This window comes from Vigna unguiculata, chromosome 1 (genome assembly GCF_037176805.1).
Source record: "Vigna unguiculata cultivar grain cowpea cultivar isolate G323 ecotype 2 chromosome 1, ASM3717680v1, whole genome shotgun sequence".
Taxonomy (NCBI): Eukaryota; Viridiplantae; Streptophyta; class Magnoliopsida; order Fabales; family Fabaceae; genus Vigna; species Vigna unguiculata.
Window position 1 is genome coordinate 9,378,806 of NC_140792.1, and position 17,876 is coordinate 9,396,681.

The window sequence follows — 17,876 nt, forward strand, 5'->3', positions numbered from 1 at the left end:
TCCATGTCAACATATTTATTATGGTGTCTCCCAAGTTTTGAATCATTTTCATTTCCAAACTTTATTAATGAACAAATGTAGTCCTCATTACCAAACATTGTTAAAAATTTGTTGAGGTGACAAACAGTGTTGTCGCGTGTGTCATGTGCTGACATGGATACACACATTGACACACATGTGGTAATATTTTTCCCACATCAGCAAATTCTTGACGTCTTAATGATTAGAACTTCATCAAATCATTTTTAAACTTTGAGAACTAAACATGATCAAAATTCAAAACATGGACAAAATCTAATTTCACGCGTAACAATTTAGAGAATGAAAAGACATTTAAGAGTTAAACTAACTTATAAAGTATTTAATCCCTATACCTTATAAAAGTCAATATAAATTTTTTTTTTAACAAACTCATGAACATTATATTTTAGTTCAGAATCAAATTTGATTTGTTTCTTCTGAAACATTTCATAAACTCTATGTGTAGATTATTGAGAATGATATAAATTATAAATTGACTTTTATAAAGTTCAAAGAATAAATACTTTATAATTTAATTTAAAAACAAAACACAATTTTGTAATAATTAAAAGAAAAATATATTTAATTTTAAAAAGAAATATATCAAATTATTCCCATGCCAAACTTTGAAACCATGTCTTAAATTTTGTACTTTAACATTTTACGCTTTTAAAGGAATTAAGACGCGGAAATGAGAATATTAAATAATCAAATAACTTTACATTAGATTTTTTTATCTCATATTTAAAATCATCAAATATTTTTCTAAGAACATCTTATGATGTCCTTTCTTGAACTACTTTACTTACACTCTCAAATTAATTTCTTTTAATTTCACATGTTTTACTTTAAAGATTGTTATTTCCCTATATTTCAATTATTTATGTTTTTTTAAATATTTTACATATTTCTTTTCTAATTTCAAACATGTTTAAATTTTATTTAAATTAAAAAATGTGTCAAATATATAATACAAAATTGAGTTAAATATGTTTTTAGTCTCTTAACTTAAATTTTGAAATTAGTCCAATTCGAAATTTTGAACTAATTTAGTCCATCATCTTTCGAAATACGTAAATTTAGTCATTTTAGTCAAATTTTATTAAATTTATTTGACATTTCAAACGTTTTTTATTATAATATTTAACTTAACCGTAAAACAAAAATGTGTTAAACAGTATAAACAATTTAAATACAATGCTGAACTATATACCAAATATCAAATAAACCTAATCCCTAATAAAATTTGATTAAAAAGACTAAATTTATATATTTTAAAAAATAAAAAACTAAATTAATCTAAAATTTAGAAATAAACTAATTTTAAAAAGAAAATCATATTTAATTCTAAAAATTTTACATGACACAAGCTAATACTTTTAAACTAAGATTATCCCGTTCAGGTGCCATATCTCTTTCCAGGTGGCTATTTACCTGTTACATCCTCACTTCAGAGTATTTTCTTCGTCTTTCAGTAAGTAAGCTAAACCTTGTCTGTTCACAAATTGAAATTTGTTGGGGGTTTTAATTTCAAGTGAAAAGCATCTTGCGGGGTAACGCTAAATTTGAATTATAACAAGAAAAATAACTTGATTTTTTTGCCAACCCTTACTCAGTTTTTATCTGTTAGGTTATGCAAATGCTGAAGTTTATGACTGATGATGCAGTAGAGTAACAAAAAAGTTTCGTCATTTTCGTTCTCTTCTAATGAAGCTAACATTAGGCAGTGTAAATCTTCCTCATTGCTTCCCCAAACTCCTCAATTGTTCTTCTTTTGGCTCTCTGGGTAGACCCTTTTGCTCTTCAGCACTGTCATCTTCCCCCACTTGTGTGAAACCTCAAGTTCCCCTCTTTTTGAGACCACCCATTTACTCAACCAAGTTATGTGACCTCAAGAAATGGCACGATTGGGCCAAAGGTCTTTCCTTTTCAATTGGGTCAACTTTTGTGCAGTCAGATAATGGGCCAGACTCAAGCATGCTCTGCAGGGAGCTTAAGTGGCTAATGGAGGATGCTGTTGAAGACAAATCACTAGGTATGGAGGATGATGATGAGGTGACAATGAGGATTGATATAGAGGAGCTTTACAGTTTGTGGAAGCAAAGGGTCCACGAGAGGAGACCCTTTCAGTATGTGGTTGGGTGTGAGCATTGGAGGGACTTGGTGTTGAGTGTCCAGGAAGGAGTTTTGATACCAAGACCTGAGACAGAACTTGTCGTTGATATCGTGTCAGATGTGGTGTCAGAGAATGAGGATTTGAGGAGTGGGGTTTGGGCTGATTTGGGGACTGGAAGTGGTGCCCTTGCTATTGGTATTGGTGGGGTTTTGGGGAATGAAGGAGGGAGAGTTATTGCCACAGATTTAAGCCCTGTGGCTGTTGCCGTTGCAACTTATAATGTGCAGAGGTATTGCTTACAGGTTAGAGATTCTAACTTTTCAATCTCCATACTTTCATTTCCTCTTGACCTTTTTCCACCATGGTTTTAACAGCCTCCGTTGGTTTTATATGAAATTGCTGAAAATTTGGAGGACATATTTCCACCTTCCTGTGAGTTTTTGCCAATATGTTTTTGTTGATTTTCATATTCCTTTCATTCTATGTATCTTACATGATGGTCTATGTGTGTGTGTTTTGTTTTCAAGCCAAAGCAGAGAGTTGATTTCATGTTTAGAAGCTCCAAATGTCCATTCAAGTCACAATGAGACTTGGCCTTGTTCATTAGAATGTGTATAAACCGCAACAAAACTCGTTTTGGGTTAAGACACATCAAATGTTGCTGGGGTTGAATACCCAGCCTTTTGTTTTAAATAGATATCAGGAGAAGTATACTGACAAACTAAAATAAAATAGGGGAATTTAAAATTGTTGATTTTTATCTATATGTCTTCTGTTGTTTATCATCATGCCCCCTTTAAAATATATTTTCTTAATACATCTTTATCACTTCCAGTTATGATTATTATGATTGACATTTGAACTACTTTGTTGTCCTTTGCAGGATAAAATTGACTTAAGGGAAGGATCCTGGTTTGAACCATTGAAAGATATGGAAGGAAAGCTAGCTGGTCTAGTGAGTAACCCTCCTTATATACCAAGTAAAGACATTTCTGGTCTACAAGCTGAAGTTGGTAGACATGAACCGAGATTAGCATTAGATGGAGGTATTGAAGGAATGAATGCTCTTCTCCATCTTTGTGATGGGGCTGCTTTAATGTTGAGATCTGGTGGATTTTTTGCTTTTGAGGTATGGATCTCGTGCTTTCTACAAATTTGTACCAAATGTTTGTTTCTTATTGTGTGTCTGTTTTCTAGGTTGCTCATATAAATAATAAAATCAATACCACCTAGCTTAATTGGATTGCAATTGAGTGAACTGTAATCCCCTTGAGGAAGGGGCATTTGATTCAGAATAAGTTTTCCGTTTGGCACATCTATTCAAAGTTGGAAACTTTGGAAATAATCTCTATAAGTAATCCCTTTGTAGAAAAGTTTATAGTTATATTCCTAATTCTAGAAAATAAGTACTCATTTTTTATTACATTATTTTTTATATCACTTTACTAGAATTCAAGTAAATTTCTCAAAGATGCCAATCGACTTTCCTTTCTTTTGTTATCTTTTGTTAAATTGTTATGTGTATTCTTATTCATCTTTAAGATGCTTATTATGATGCGTATCTTGCAAAGCTTTGAGATTCTATTGGAGACATGGATTGAACATATATTGGAAGACTTCAAAGAATTAATTTGAAAGAAAAAGGATTCTTACTCAATTGATTAATTTGGAAAAATACATTAGCCTCTCTATATAGGTAACTCTAATCCTATAGTAATAATTACAGAGATATCTCTAGATTCTTCTAACAGCTTCTAAGAGCTTCTAACAACTTCTAAGAAATTGTAACAACTTCCGTAATATTTTTAATATCTTGCTTACAGTAAATTAGTCTCTATATATGAAGAGTTGTAATCCTATAGTAATAATTACATAGATATCTTTAGAATCTTCTAAAAGCTTCTAGTAATACAATTAATATTCTACTAACAACACTCTCCCTCAAGCTAGTGAATGGATATCTATCAGTCCTAGCCTGCATGTGAGATCATGAAATTGTTGAATGAGAAGACCTTTCGTAAATAGACATGGCAACTGAAGCTTAGACGGGATTTAAGAAGTAGTGATAATGCCACTATCCCATTTCTCTTCAATAAAGTGTTTATCTATCTCTGTGTTTGATCCAATCATGCTGAACCATATTGTGAGTAATGCTAATGGCTAACTTATTATCACAATAAAGAATCAAAGGCTCTTCAAATGCCACTTTAAGATCATTTAGAATAATTCTCGGCCATGATAATTCACACACCCTATGTGCCATAGATCAGAAACTAGACCTTGCAACAACATTTTGTTTCTGTTAGATATTGTTAGTTACAAAATCTTGTTAGTGACAATATTATGTATATTTGGGCTAGCCCATATTTCCTGGATTATTTTTCATTATAAATATATTACCATATGTGTATTTTCTACACAAAGGGAATTAACCCTATACCTAGTTTTCACTATTTTCACATGGTATCTAAAGCTCGGGGTTTTTTTGGTATCCCCATATATACTTTTTTCCCGTCGTCCCTGCAACAACCACTGTCATCGGCGTTGGAGCCACCAATCAGATGATCTCGACCTGCCAAGATCACCTTGATAGGAGCTCTCACGCGCTCTCACGTGCCACTCCAGTCTTGTGTCTGTAACATCTTTTCAGCTACGCATGGTGTTGGTGCTATTAATCTTTTTCCTTCTCTATCCATTGATAATGTTCTTTATGTCTTGAATCCCCATTTAACTTATTATCTATTAGTTGTCTCACCCGTTTCCTTGATTGTGTTATTTCTTTTACCAAAGCTCTTGTTTGCTTATAGGACTGGAGTTCAGGATAGATGAGTGACACCGAATGTAAGTTTCAAGGTCTTTTTCACCTATGACCTTCTGCACATGTGGGCACGATTTTCGATTGTCTGTTGAAACCACTCGCACATTTAATTCACAGTGAGGTTCCTTAGTATTTTTGGGGTGATGTTGTTCTCACTACATTTTATCTTATTGATCGCATGCCGCCTTCGGTTTTAGATAACAAAATCCCTCATTCTATTTTGTTTTCTTATGTACCTCTTAAACTTTTTGGGTCTACATATTTTGTTCATAATTTTAGTCCTGGTCTTGATAAATTTTCTCTTAGGTCACAAAAATGTGTCTTTTTATTTTAGGATTCACTAGATCACAAAAAAGATATAAATGTTGCTCTCCTTCCCTTAACGTTATTTTATTTCCGCAAATGTGTTAATTCAAGTGATTAGTTAACAAATATTTTTACTAAGTCTTTATGGACACCTATAATTGATTATATTTTTATCAAACTTGCTTCATATAAGTTATATGTACCAACTTGAGGGGAGTGTTAGACATTGTTAGTTACAATATCTTATGTTAGTTGCAATATTATGTATATTTGGACTTAGCCCATACACTTCCATTTTTAGTGTTTCATTTTTCTTGAAGAATAACACCATGGTAGTTGAATTGCAAATCATATCGTGTATCAGGGAGCTTAAATATATTGAATGGTGAATAGTATCGTGAATCATACGATTCATAAACATTATATAAACCTTAAAAAATGTAACATATACTTAAATATATAAGACATATAAATATGCAAAGACAATTAATAACAAAACAAGCTCATAGTCAAATAGAGTGGTTGTATTTTTTTTTTGATCAGCAGAGTGGTTGTATTTATGTGTATTTACCACAAAATTTCACAATTTCAGCAACAAAGCCTTCAAAAAATAATGTGGTTGCTGCATAAGATTCCTTTAACTATGGCTATATGCTACTAAACAAATTTTGCATTATAGCCATCTAAAAAAGGTGTTGTTGTTTCTATTTGCATAATTACTACATACAAAAATATTTATGGTTGTTGCATGTATACTAAACAACCTCAAAAAACATTTTATTTTGATCATTCATATTTCATCCTCTTCCTTTCCAAGGTCTACATCACTCAAGTCATCTTCATTTTTTATTTAAAGTTCTTCCCCTTCATTAATGTCTTCAACTTCTTCCTCATCTCCTTATGTGGATTTTCCATTTTTATTGGTCTTGGCATTTAAGTTTCTAGGACCTATATTAGCACAAGAGTAACATAAAGTTTAGTTCTAGTTTGTTGAACATTCAAGTTTTAACTTCTAAAACTTGTGAATAGAAATAATTACCTTTCTTCCTTTCTTATCTTGGAGCTCCTCTTTAACATCAACACAAGAATCAATATGTAAACAAGGATTTTCTTTTTCAGTGATCCATTCATCACCCACTTCAGTATTTGACAAACATATGGGACCATTAGTTTCTCCTACTCTTCTCTACTCTTTTGTCTCAGCTCAAGTTGAAGATTGTACTTTACATAAACAAGAGCATTTAATCTTTGTTGTTATAATCTATTTCTTCTCTTAATATGGACTTGGTCAAATGTGCTCCAATTCCTTTCACACTAGTTGCAGTACATGTGAGGCTCAAAATTTTCATGGCTACCTTTTGTAACTTTTTAACTTCTCCATAACACTCCCCACCAAAAAGTTGTCAAAACAAAGAAGTATTGAATTATAATATAATGCAATTAAAACTTATAAATCATATAATATTGTTAAATGAGAGTAATTTCGTTATTAGGTTTTTCTTATTTCTAGTATCTATTGCCATGTCCATTCCAAAAAGTACCGTAGCTCGCTTGAACTTTTTAAGTTGTTGAACAATTGTAACTCGTGTTTTTACGTCCAAAACAATTAGTTGAAATGTTTGATGTAAACCAATCACACCTCCCTATTCGGATTGAAATTTTTATCATAGTAATATCTAACACATTGAAAAATAGTTGATGAGAACTTCAAGAAGATAGTGCAACTTGGTAGGACAAATTTAGGTGTAATTAGCTTACCTAGGATTGAGATAATAGGGTGCTGCATGGATAGGCCTATGTAGTTGTAAATTCCACTTAGTGTTAATAATTTTCCACACTTTTTTATACCTTCTGTCTATCTGTTAGAAATTTTCAACAATTTTCTCCTTGGCTCTATCCATTGCTTCATAAATATATGGCATAGCTGGTTTTGCATCACCATTTACAAGCCTCAACACTTTTACAATTGCAATAACACTTTTACAATTGCAATCACACATTTTAAGCAACAGGTGATTAATTTCCAAAATCTTCCATCACTCAACACTAGATTCATCACTTGCTTACCCTCACTCTTGGTAGCATGTCGACTAGTAGCTCATTGCATTGATCTAAGTACTTTTTTTTTTTGCTTAATACAATTTAATGTAAGATAAGAGGTAGCAAATCATGTGATAGTTGGTCTTGCTAATTCCTTCTATTAGAGTACTTTCTATACAAATTAAGAACCCATGTGTGCATAAATATATATGTAAGTGCTGATTTTCTTTGCATTGTTCATGGTATTGTAAAATACCGAAAGCTTTCCAATATCCTCAAGAACTAAATGAAGACAATGTGTTGCACAAGCAGACCAAAATAATTTGGTTCTCTTTTCCGTTAACATTCTCCCGGCTACCACAAGGTTAAAAGCTCTATCTATAACTACTTGGACAACATGTTCCTCTCGAATTTCATAGACCATGCTGTCCAAAAACTCAAATGTTTTTTACCCATCTTTAATTACATCACTAGTATCATCATATTTCAAAAAAAACAGTCCCACTTGGACTGTTAACAAGAAAATTAATGAGTAATCTTTCTTTCCCATTTGTTCAACCATCAAACATCAATGTGCATCCTCATTTTTTCCAATCAGTCCTATACTTTTGTAGACATTGTTGTACATTATCCATAACCTTTTTCAAATAGGAAACCCTTACCTCATGATAAGAAGGAGGCTTTAAACTTTTGGCATACTCTCCAACAACCTTCAACATTTGGATAAAAAGAGGATTCCTTACAAGATTAAATGAAAATGCATTACCAGAAATGTAGTTGCAAACTTCTCTAATTACATCATCTCTATTCTTATAAGATGCATTGATTGTCTTTTTGATGAAAATCATTCTTACCTTTTGTCACTTTTGTTGATATGTATGCACAATCAAAGTTGTTATCCTCTGTTTTATTTTTCTTTACCTTTTAACATCATTACAAATATTTCCTTCACCTCATCTGGGACAAATAGGGAATCACATCTTTTTTTGTTCCAACAAGATGCTGCTTCATCCTTGTTATGCCACCCCATAAGCATGGGAATAAAATTTACATTTTACTTGTCTATTTGGTGGAATACTTTCACAATAATTCCAAGTAATATCAACTTCTCTTTTTGGTTTACTCATGTTAAACATGTAAACAATAGAAGCAAGTGCCCAATAGAGAACAGAGAGACACCGCAAGACGTTGCACAGTAAGCGTGAGTCGCTTGCACAGAGAAGTGATGAAGAGAGATGCACAAGATGAGTGAGGAGATAATGAGGGAGGAGAAATGTGAGAAGCAGACAAATGAATGGGAACGAGCTTCAAGGGCTTGAAAAATGAAAGGTAAAAAAGTTAGGGTTTTCAAGTTGGGTGGGCCGACCCAACCCGGTTCAAATTCCCATGATGACCATTGCAAATCAAATTGCGATTCAAGCGGTTCGCACTTTTATCGCGTGATTCATGATACGAATAGTACAATATGATAAGAGCCAAGCCTCCACGATATGAATTGTCTGAAGACTCGTGTTAGCTCCTGAGTCATGTTCGAATCACACAATACAAATGTGAATCATGATCAGAGTTGCGATATGATCATCATGGGTATCTGAACTGGGTCGGGTAGGCCCACCCAATTTGAAAACCTTAACCTTTCCCGTCTTTTGGTTCGTGCCCTTGAAGATTGTTCTCGTTTGTCTATCTTCTTCTCACATTCCCCCTCTCTCGATATCTCCTCTCTCCTCTCATCTCACACGCATCTCTTCATCTCTTCCCTCTACACTTGCAGTGCGACATTGTATAGGGTGTCTCTCTATTATGTGCAGGGGTGCTTGCTTCTGTTGTTTATGCGTTTGACATGAGTAAATCAAAAAGAGAGGTTGATATTACTTGGGATTATTGTGAAAGTATTCCACCAAATAGACTACAAGTAAAATGCAAATTTTGTTCTCATGCTTGTTGGGGTGGCATAAAAGGATGAAGCAGCATCTTGTTGAACAAAGAAAGATGTGATTCCTTGTTGTAGTGTTCCAGATGAGGTGAAGGAAATATTTGTAATGATGCTGAAAGTAAAGAAAAAAAAGGATAACAACTTTGATTGTGGAGACGAGTCAAGAGAAGTGACAAAAGGAAAGAATGATCTTCAACAAATGATAATCAATGCATCTTATAAGAATAGAGAAGATGTAATTAGGGAAGTTTGCAACTGCATTTATGGTAATGCATTGTCATTTAATCTTGTAAGGAGTCCTCTTTATCCAAATGTTGAAGTTGTTGGAGAGTATAACAAAGGTTTAAATCCTATTTCTTATCGTAAGGTATGGGTTTCCTATTTGAAAAAAGCTGTGAGTAATGTACAAGAATGTCTAAAAAAGTCTAGGATTGATTGGGAAAAATGGAGATGCACATTGATGTGTGATGATTGGATGGATGGGAAAGGAAGATCACTCACTAAATTTCTTGTTAACCGTCCAAGGGGGATAGCTTTTTTGAAATCAACTGATACTAGTGATATGATTAAAGATGAGAAAAATGTTTGAGTTGTTGGATAACATGGTGGATGAAAAAGGAGAGGAGCATGTTGTCTAAGTAGTTACAGATGAAGTTTCTAACCTTGTGGTAGTTGGGAGAATGTTAATGGAAAAGAGAACCAACTTATTTTGGTCCCCTTGTGCAACACACTGTCTTGATCTAGTTCTTGACGATATTGGAAACCTTATGGCATTTTACAATACCATTAGTAATGCAAAGAAAATAACTACTTACATGTATAGGCACACATGGGTTCATAATTTGTATAGAAAGTAGTCTAATGGAAGGGAATTAGCTAGACCAGCTCTCACACGGTTTTCTACTTCTTATCTTACATTAAATCGTATTAATCAACAAAAGAATGTTCTTATATCAATGTTTGCTTCGAAGGTGTTAAATACTGAGAAAACTGTATAGGGTTAATCTCTCTTGTGTGTAGGTGAATGTATTTAAATTAAAGAGTGATTCAAGTATATATGACAACCAAACATAAATATGGTAAATAGAAGATATTGTTATAAACAATATCTACCAATATTAAACAATGTCTATTTTTCCCTAATAAACAATAGATGCTATATTTCCCTAATTAACATAAAACTTCATATATATCTAACACTCTAGTGTTGGAAGTTCCACATCACCTAGAGATAAGGCAATTTCATAGTATATAAGTGGGTGCAAACCTTACCTTACAAGCCGGTTTTGTGGGGTTGTGTTAGGTTTAAAGTCCACTTCTTAACATTGTAATAGAGCCATGGTTTAAAGCCTATCCTAGCGAGATTTGTGTTTGTTGGACATGTAGTTCCACCCACTATCGAGCCGTTATCGGATCACCCATTAATGTCTAGTTTCACGCACGAGATATATATACCTCGACGTGAGGGGGGTGTTAAAAGTTCCACATCGACCAAAAATAAAGCAATTTCATAGTATATAAATTGGTGCAAACCTCACCTTACAAGTCAGTTTTATAGGGCTGAGTTAGGCTTAAAGTCCACTTCTTAACAAAAGGAATGGACTACTAGTTCACATGCTACTAAAAATGAGGGTAAGCAAGTGATGAATCTAGTGTTGAGAACTGACATATTTTGGAGATCTATCACATATTGCTTAAAATGTGTGATTCCGCTTGTGAAAGTGTTGAGGCTTTTAGATGGTGGTGCAAAACCAGCTATGCCATATATTTATAAAACAATGGATAGAGCCAAGGAGCAAATTGCTGAAAATTTCCAAATGATAGAAAGAATTATAAAATAGTGCGGAAGATTACTAGGTTGAATTTACAACTACATAGGTTTTAGACACTAGGTTGAATTTACAACTACATTGGTTTATCCATGCAACAACCTATCATCTCAATCCTAGGTAAGTTAATTACACCTAAATTTGTCGTACCAAGTAGCATTATCTCCTTTGTTCTCATGAACTTATTTTTTATTGTGTTAGATATCACTATGACAAATTTCAATTCGGACAGGGAGGTGTTGACTGGTTTATGTCAAACATTTCAAAGAATGGTTTTGTATGTAAGAACAAGAGTTATAATTGACCAACAACTTAAAAAGTTCAAGGGAGCTAAATGCTTTTTTGAAATGCACATGACAATAGATACTAGAAATAAGGAACACCCGGTAATGAAATTACTCTCATAACCATTTTTATATGATTTGTAATTTTTAATTCCACTATGTTATAATTCAATACTTCTTTGTTTTGATAGCTGTTTGGTGGGAGAGTTATGGAGGATAAGGTAATGAGTTACAAAAGGTAGTCATGAAAAATTTAAACCTCACATATAGTGTAACAAGGTGTGAAAGGAATTGTAGCACATTTGACCAAGTCAATACTAAGAGAAGAAATAGATTAGAACAATAAAGATTAAATGCTCTTGTCTATGTAAAGTAGAATCTTCAACTTGAGTTGAGACAAAAGTGTAGAGAAGAGAAGAGGGAAACTTACCCCATATGTTTGTCAGCTATTGAATTGAATGATGAATGGATCACTAAAAATAAAAATCCTTGTTTTCCTATTGATTCCTCGTGGATGTACATGAGTGTTTTGATGTTGAAGAGGGAGCTCCAAGCAAAAAAAGGAAGAGGTAATTATTTCTATTTATAAATTTTAGAAGTTAATTGAATGTTCAACAAACTAGAACTTAACTTTATTTGATTTTCTTTTGCTACTATAGTTCCTAGAAACTTAAATGCGAAGACCAATAAAAATGAAAAATTCATAGTAGGAGATGAGGAAAAAGTTGAAGACGTTAATGAAGGGGAAGAACTTTCAATAAAAGATGAAGATGACTTGAGGGATGTAGATCATGGAGAGGAAGAGAATGAAATATGAATGATTAGAATATAATGTTTTTTTGAGGTTGTTGTATACAAGCAACAATGGTAAATATGTTTGTACGTAGTAATTATGCAAATAGCAGCAGCAACAACACTTATTTTTTGGATGACTATAAAATGCAAAACTTTTTTAGTAGCATATAATCATAGTTAAAGGAATCTTATGGAACAACTATATTTCTTTTTGAAGGCTGTCTTGCTGAAGTTGTGAAATTATTTGGTAAATACACATTATACAACCACTCTACTTGACTGAGGTTGTTTGTTATTAATTATTGCTTTGCATATTTATATATCTTATATATTTAAGTATGTGTTAAATTTTTATAATGTTTCTGAATCGTATTATTCACGATTTAAAATTTAGACTCTCTGATACTAAATACATTTGACAATTCAACTATCATGCTTGTAGTATCTAGAGATGATTACATTAGCAGACACGTGATACTTTAGAAGAGTGGATATTGGATGCTCCAAATCACTAAAATAAGCGTTGGAGTCATCAAAGTTGATATACTTGGACAATTAATAACTATAGATCCTTTGCATATGCTATAGTAGGTATTAAATAGAGGCATTAAATAGTTTTATTGGAAAATTGCTTAGTGTTTACCTATCTTCTTACCTATGATTCTAGTTCTGATTTTTTATTTTTGCTTTTTCATCTAATAATTATATGCGAATTGTATCAATATAAATATGAGAACATAAAAGAGGTGATTAAGCTCTCTAAAATATATAATATATTGTCACTTATTTATCATGCTCAGTCTTCAAAATGAACATCCCTTCTTTACTCTACCATCCTCCTATTTGTAGATATGATTAACCTGACTTATGATATCCTATAATTTATAACTACTCTGTTTCCTGTTATTTTATATCCTAACGTGTTGCCTTTGACAATTTACGCTACATAATTAGAAAAAGTATTTGTCTTGTTCAAGCTACACTAATTTGTTATCATGGAACATGAGTAATGTAATATCAATAGTTATGTTAGTGATATGATTATAAGTTTCTTTATGTTGTCATAGCAGTCAACAATGTTATCTGTATACAATTATAAAACCGTGAACATTTTTAAGTTTTGTAGTACGATCAAATTTAGACCAAGTCCCTTGTAAATTATCAAATCAAACAATGACACGTGATACTTTTTCTGACATTAAATAGTCTGTACTAAAAATATGTAGTGAAATTTAAAAACTATTCTGATTCATTTTGTAATTTGAAAACTTAATAGCAAGTATAAGGAACTTGATCAAAGGTGTCCTTTGAAATTAATACTCTGTTCTCCCTCAGTTTATAACTAAATATGATTTTAAACTTTTTGTGGTTGCTAAGATAATTGGAGTTGCAAGTAATCTAGTACTTACATGTTTTAACAGTTAGTTATAGAATCTAAATCCAAAAGTGGATGAAACTGAAACTGTGATAATGAATACACAAGATATTTCATGAGACAAAGTAGCCCAGAAAGCAAAAGTATTTTATTTTTATGCTATGACAATCACTTATTTTGCTTCTGAATGTTTCTTAAAATTTTCTTAATAGACAAATGGTGAGAAGCAGTGCCGGGGTCTTGTTGATTACATGAAAAGCAGAAGTGAAAGCTTCTACAATTTAGAAATACGTGCTGATTTTGCTGGTATTCAAAGATTTGTTATTGGATTTCACCAATAAGCAGTTTTTGGAGATGCATGTTTATTTTAGTTACTATTTTGGTTGAATAGTTCTCCCTTTGTTCTACTTTCTTTTAAGTTTTCTCAGCTATTTGTTGAACAGATTGTTACTGGTAAAAGTTTAACTTCTATGCACCGGATAAAAAAAACACCTCTATAAATCAATTAGGAATAATTTTTGGTACTTTTAGGGTAGATTTTCAAAAAGTACAATATATATCATATGATAATTTGTGATTTTGATGTACTGAACATTTCATAGGATAGGCCGTTTGAAAGTTGTAGAAGTTGTTTAGTGAAATATAAGAGATGTTTTTAGCTAGTTAGGTTTCCGTTTTGTACACGTAAGTAAATTGTAACTGCTTTGTGGTTCTTCACAAGGGTGAATGTTGTTTATACTAAATATATGAAGTGTATTGAAACTGATACAAATTATAATATATGTAATAACACTTGTTATTGAATTTAGTTTTTGTGATTTGGTTATCTGTTTAACACGTTTTTTTTATTGTTTTTAAACCTCTTTTTTAGCACTCTAATCAAAACAGGTTGAGAGAATGGAGGCCTCTATTCCAAAATAAAGAGGTAGACATCAAAAGAGGAATGTGTAAATATTACGAGTCTAACTTTGCTAACACAAAAAAAAATAAAAAATAAAAAATTCCCAATTTTTTCTGTAAGTTCTCAAAGAGAAGTCGGAGACGATAATTAAAATAAGAATCGCACTATGAGAATCGTGATTTGTTTAGAAAATTTTCTTTAATGATACATGTTGGTAAGGTGAATCATTTTACCGTTTGTATTTTATGTATTTCTTTTTTTTTTTTCTTTGCACTTCTATAAAACTCATTAATATCAAATTATTAATCATTAAAATTATAATATATAAAAGGCAAAAGTTATCCTTGCGTCATGTGTGTTTGGAATTTATTTTGAATTGTATAATTTTAAAAGTATTTTTGAATTAAGAGTATATTTCAGATTATACAATTTGAAATATATTTTATATAATTTTAAATATATTTAAAAATTTATTCTAAATAATGTAATTTAAAATATTTTTAAATTTTAAAATACTTTTTGGATTATGTAATTTGTAAAATATTTTCTAAATTCAAAAATATTTTTTGAATTATACAATCCAAAATACATTTAAACAAATTATATTTTATAATGTACATTTTGAAAAGTATTTTTAGATTTAGAAATTACAATTTAAAATATATTTTTTAAATATATTTTAATTCGAAACATATTTCTGCATTTGAAAATATTTATCAAATGAAATCTAAAATACATCTTAGAAACATTTACATTGTATATTGTAAGATCCACTTTTATTGAGTGTCCTAATGTTAAGGGTTGCCACACTGTTGGGCCTAAAGGGCTGGCCCATAGGGTGCCAAGGCCCCTAAAGCAGCCAAGGTCACTCAATTGCAAGTCATTCTGAAAAATCAGTGTCCTAACTCACCCATTTCCTCTCCACAGAACCTTTACTAGGGTTTGGAGATCTACCCAAGTTCAAGTGAGCTCAACCTCCGTCTCCCGTTCACGTAAGTTAATTCTCAAACCTAGCCTTTCTAAGTTGTTTTCGTGGTTTATGTCAGGACTCACGGTGTGAATCCAATCTCCTTTGTCGTGCCATTGTTTCAGTTCATAGATTTTTCCTTGGAGCTACTGGTTTCGCTGGCTTAAGAGTCGAAGTCCAATATTAGCCCTTTTCCAAGTAAGGGAAGCTAGGTTCTTTTTCGCGTTTTTGAAACATGTGGTTTGTTTTCGTTTCTGTTTTATGCTTAAATGATTGGAAAACGTTAGTTTTGGTATATTTCTGAGTTAGGGGTTCAAATATTAATGAAACTGTGATGTTTGACGTCATTTCTCGTATTCTGATGCGTCGCACAGTCGTTGGGCGAGTTCCTTGGCTCGTTGGACGACTATGTATTTTTTTGATATGCGCAATTTTAGTAAAATTGACTTTCCCGACTCATTAACTGTTGGATTGAGCTAAAATTTTGACATGTGGTTCATAACATGCTATTTTATGGTTTGACCGGTTGGATTGTCGATTAGATGTCTGTAGCTTGAAAAATGTGTCACGCATTACTACAATGATTTTGGTTTCGTGATAATAAATTTTCTTGGGAATTTTGGTGTAAGAATTATGGTTGTGGGTTGTGCTTGATTGTATGGAATTGCAAGTACTTAAACGTTGGCACTCATTTATTTGGGATGAATACTATTTTGTGATATATGTATGTCTTGGTATGCATTTATAAAGTATGAGATGAATGAATATGCATGAGTGATGTGATCCATGGATTTGAATGATGAACTTGGATAAATCTTGGCATGCGATTTCAATGAAATGGTTGGTTATATATGTGGTCATGAATTCGGTATGAACAATAATGTTACATTGATGGCATGGTATTGGTATGAGGTGAAGTTCTATATCCCCGAATTGAGAAGAATGGGATGGTATGAAATCAACATGGAATATGAATGAGGATGGGTTACAAAGGATGGCGTGAGGTGTTAAAGGCATGATCAATATTATTTGTTTGTTTGGAATGTGATTGGTATGTTGTCAGTACGTAAATCCATGAGTCTCTAGGTGAGACTTCCTGGTCGTGCTTCAGTGGTCGGGACGTAATTCCATGGCTCCTGTTAGTGGGTGTCCATGGTGGTGCCCCATCTATATAACTTGGTAAGGATTCAAGGTAAGGATTGCATCCTGACACTCTAAGGAGTCAGTTAGTCTCACTTAGATCGGACTGACTCCTGTGGTGAGAGTAGCAGGAGGCCTGAAACTCATCAAGGGCTAACCTTGTGTATGAGGGAATTGATTCATTGTAACACTTGTAACACATAGCTCGAGGGTGAGCAGAGGTATCCACCACAAGTGCAAGCATCCGCTGAATCTGACCAGGTTATATGTATCTGGATGAGTCGAGTCGAGTCTTAGTGTATTGATTTGAATGTCATAACATGCTTGGATGATCTGTGTATATTGGACTGTGAAAGTATATTTGATTGCATGATGAAATCTTTTTGGCTCTAGCTTACCCTTTGCTTGTTTGATTGCCTTGTATGTTGTTCTTCTACCTTTGCGATGATCATCAATTTATTGATGGGAGCAGATGCGAGAGGTACTTGTGGTCAATAGGAGAGAGATGAATCTACTACATAGTCTACTTGGGCTGGACTTCACATTTTATTTGGGCTTTTCTTTAGGGCTAAGGCCCATGTATTGTATTGTCCCTAAGACTTTATTTTGAATACTGGCTATCTCTTACTCCTTTTGGGTTGTAGGCATTGTAGTGAGCTTTAGTATTTTCTTTTAAGTACCTTGAATAACTGTAAGGAGTGACCTTATACTCCGCAACTTGGCTCTTTATATTATCCGGTGTAAGATTTCATTTAATTATGTTATTATTTAAATGGGATGTTACAAATATTCCAAAATATATTTATAGATTTGAAAATATATATATTTTAAAGCATATTTAAAAAAAAATTGAATTGCATATTTTGAAAGATATTTTCAAATCTCAAAATATTCTAGATTAGGTTTTGCATAACACATTATGATTCTTTCTTTCTGCTCTTCTTCGCTTAGCTACACTGGCTTATACATGTTTATATCTTAGTTGATTTTCTACACTAAAGACTCTAAATAGTTGTTTATGTCGCTTCAATAACCATTCTAATCCCTTTTTTAACTTTCAGGACAATCAAGGAAAAAAATGGATGGAAGAATTACACACCTCATAAATTAAATTTTTTAATATATTTTTATTTTGGAATTTAGGGGGTACAGGAATAAAAAAGTGGGGTGGAGGAAGAAGGGGCCTCATGTTGGTTGGTGGTGAATCATTTTATAGTTTGAATTATGACATGGATTAAATGTAGGGTCTTTCTTCCTATACCTCCAAGCATTTCTTCTGCACCTCCAAAATTTCTTTAAATTTTCAAAATACCCTTTGACCATTTAAGAAAACTCACGAACATCACATTTC

At 32.5% G+C, this 17,876-nt stretch overlaps 1 protein-coding gene and 1 pseudogene across 5 annotated transcripts; both read left to right on the forward strand.

Moving 5' to 3' along the window:
* Positions 1–1,405: 1,405 nt before the first annotated feature.
* LOC114183054 (RNA methyltransferase family protein) lies at positions 1,406–17,259 on the forward strand. 5 transcript variants are annotated; one of them, XM_028070158.2, is made up of 5 exons: positions 1,406–1,495; positions 1,652–2,439; positions 3,021–3,266; positions 4,945–4,978; positions 13,730–14,343. In XM_028070158.2, exons 2-4 carry the CDS (start codon positions 1,729–1,731, stop codon positions 4,960–4,962), a joined length of 975 nt encoding a protein of 324 aa, XP_027925959.1. In that variant the 5' UTR covers positions 1,406–1,495; positions 1,652–1,728; the 3' UTR covers positions 4,963–4,978; positions 13,730–14,343. The 5 variants fall into 5 exon arrangements, with proteins under 5 accessions (XP_027925959.1, XP_027925730.1, XP_085526051.1 ...); XM_028069929.2 differs by lacking the exons at positions 4,945–4,978; positions 13,730–14,343 and adding an exon at positions 16,998–17,259; XM_085669925.1 differs by lacking the exons at positions 4,945–4,978; positions 13,730–14,343 and adding an exon at positions 15,346–15,372.
* LOC146888679 (uncharacterized) lies at positions 4,985–13,723 on the forward strand (annotated as a pseudogene).
* Positions 17,260–17,876: the final 617 nt, after the last annotated feature.

Excerpts from the sequence above, each read along its gene's own strand:
- LOC114183054 (XM_028069929.2), top strand. The coding sequence starts at position 1,729 with ATGAAGCTAACATTAGGCAGTGTAAATCTTCCTCATTGCTTCCCCAAA. Across the intron at positions 2,440-3,020 it reads TGCAGAGGTATTGCTTACAG|GATAAAATTGACTTAAGGGA; the intron begins GTTAGAGATTCT and ends TGTCCTTTGCAG. Across the intron at positions 3,267-16,997 it reads GTGGATTTTTTGCTTTTGAG|ATGCGAGAGGTACTTGTGGT; the intron begins GTATGGATCTCG and ends TGATGGGAGCAG.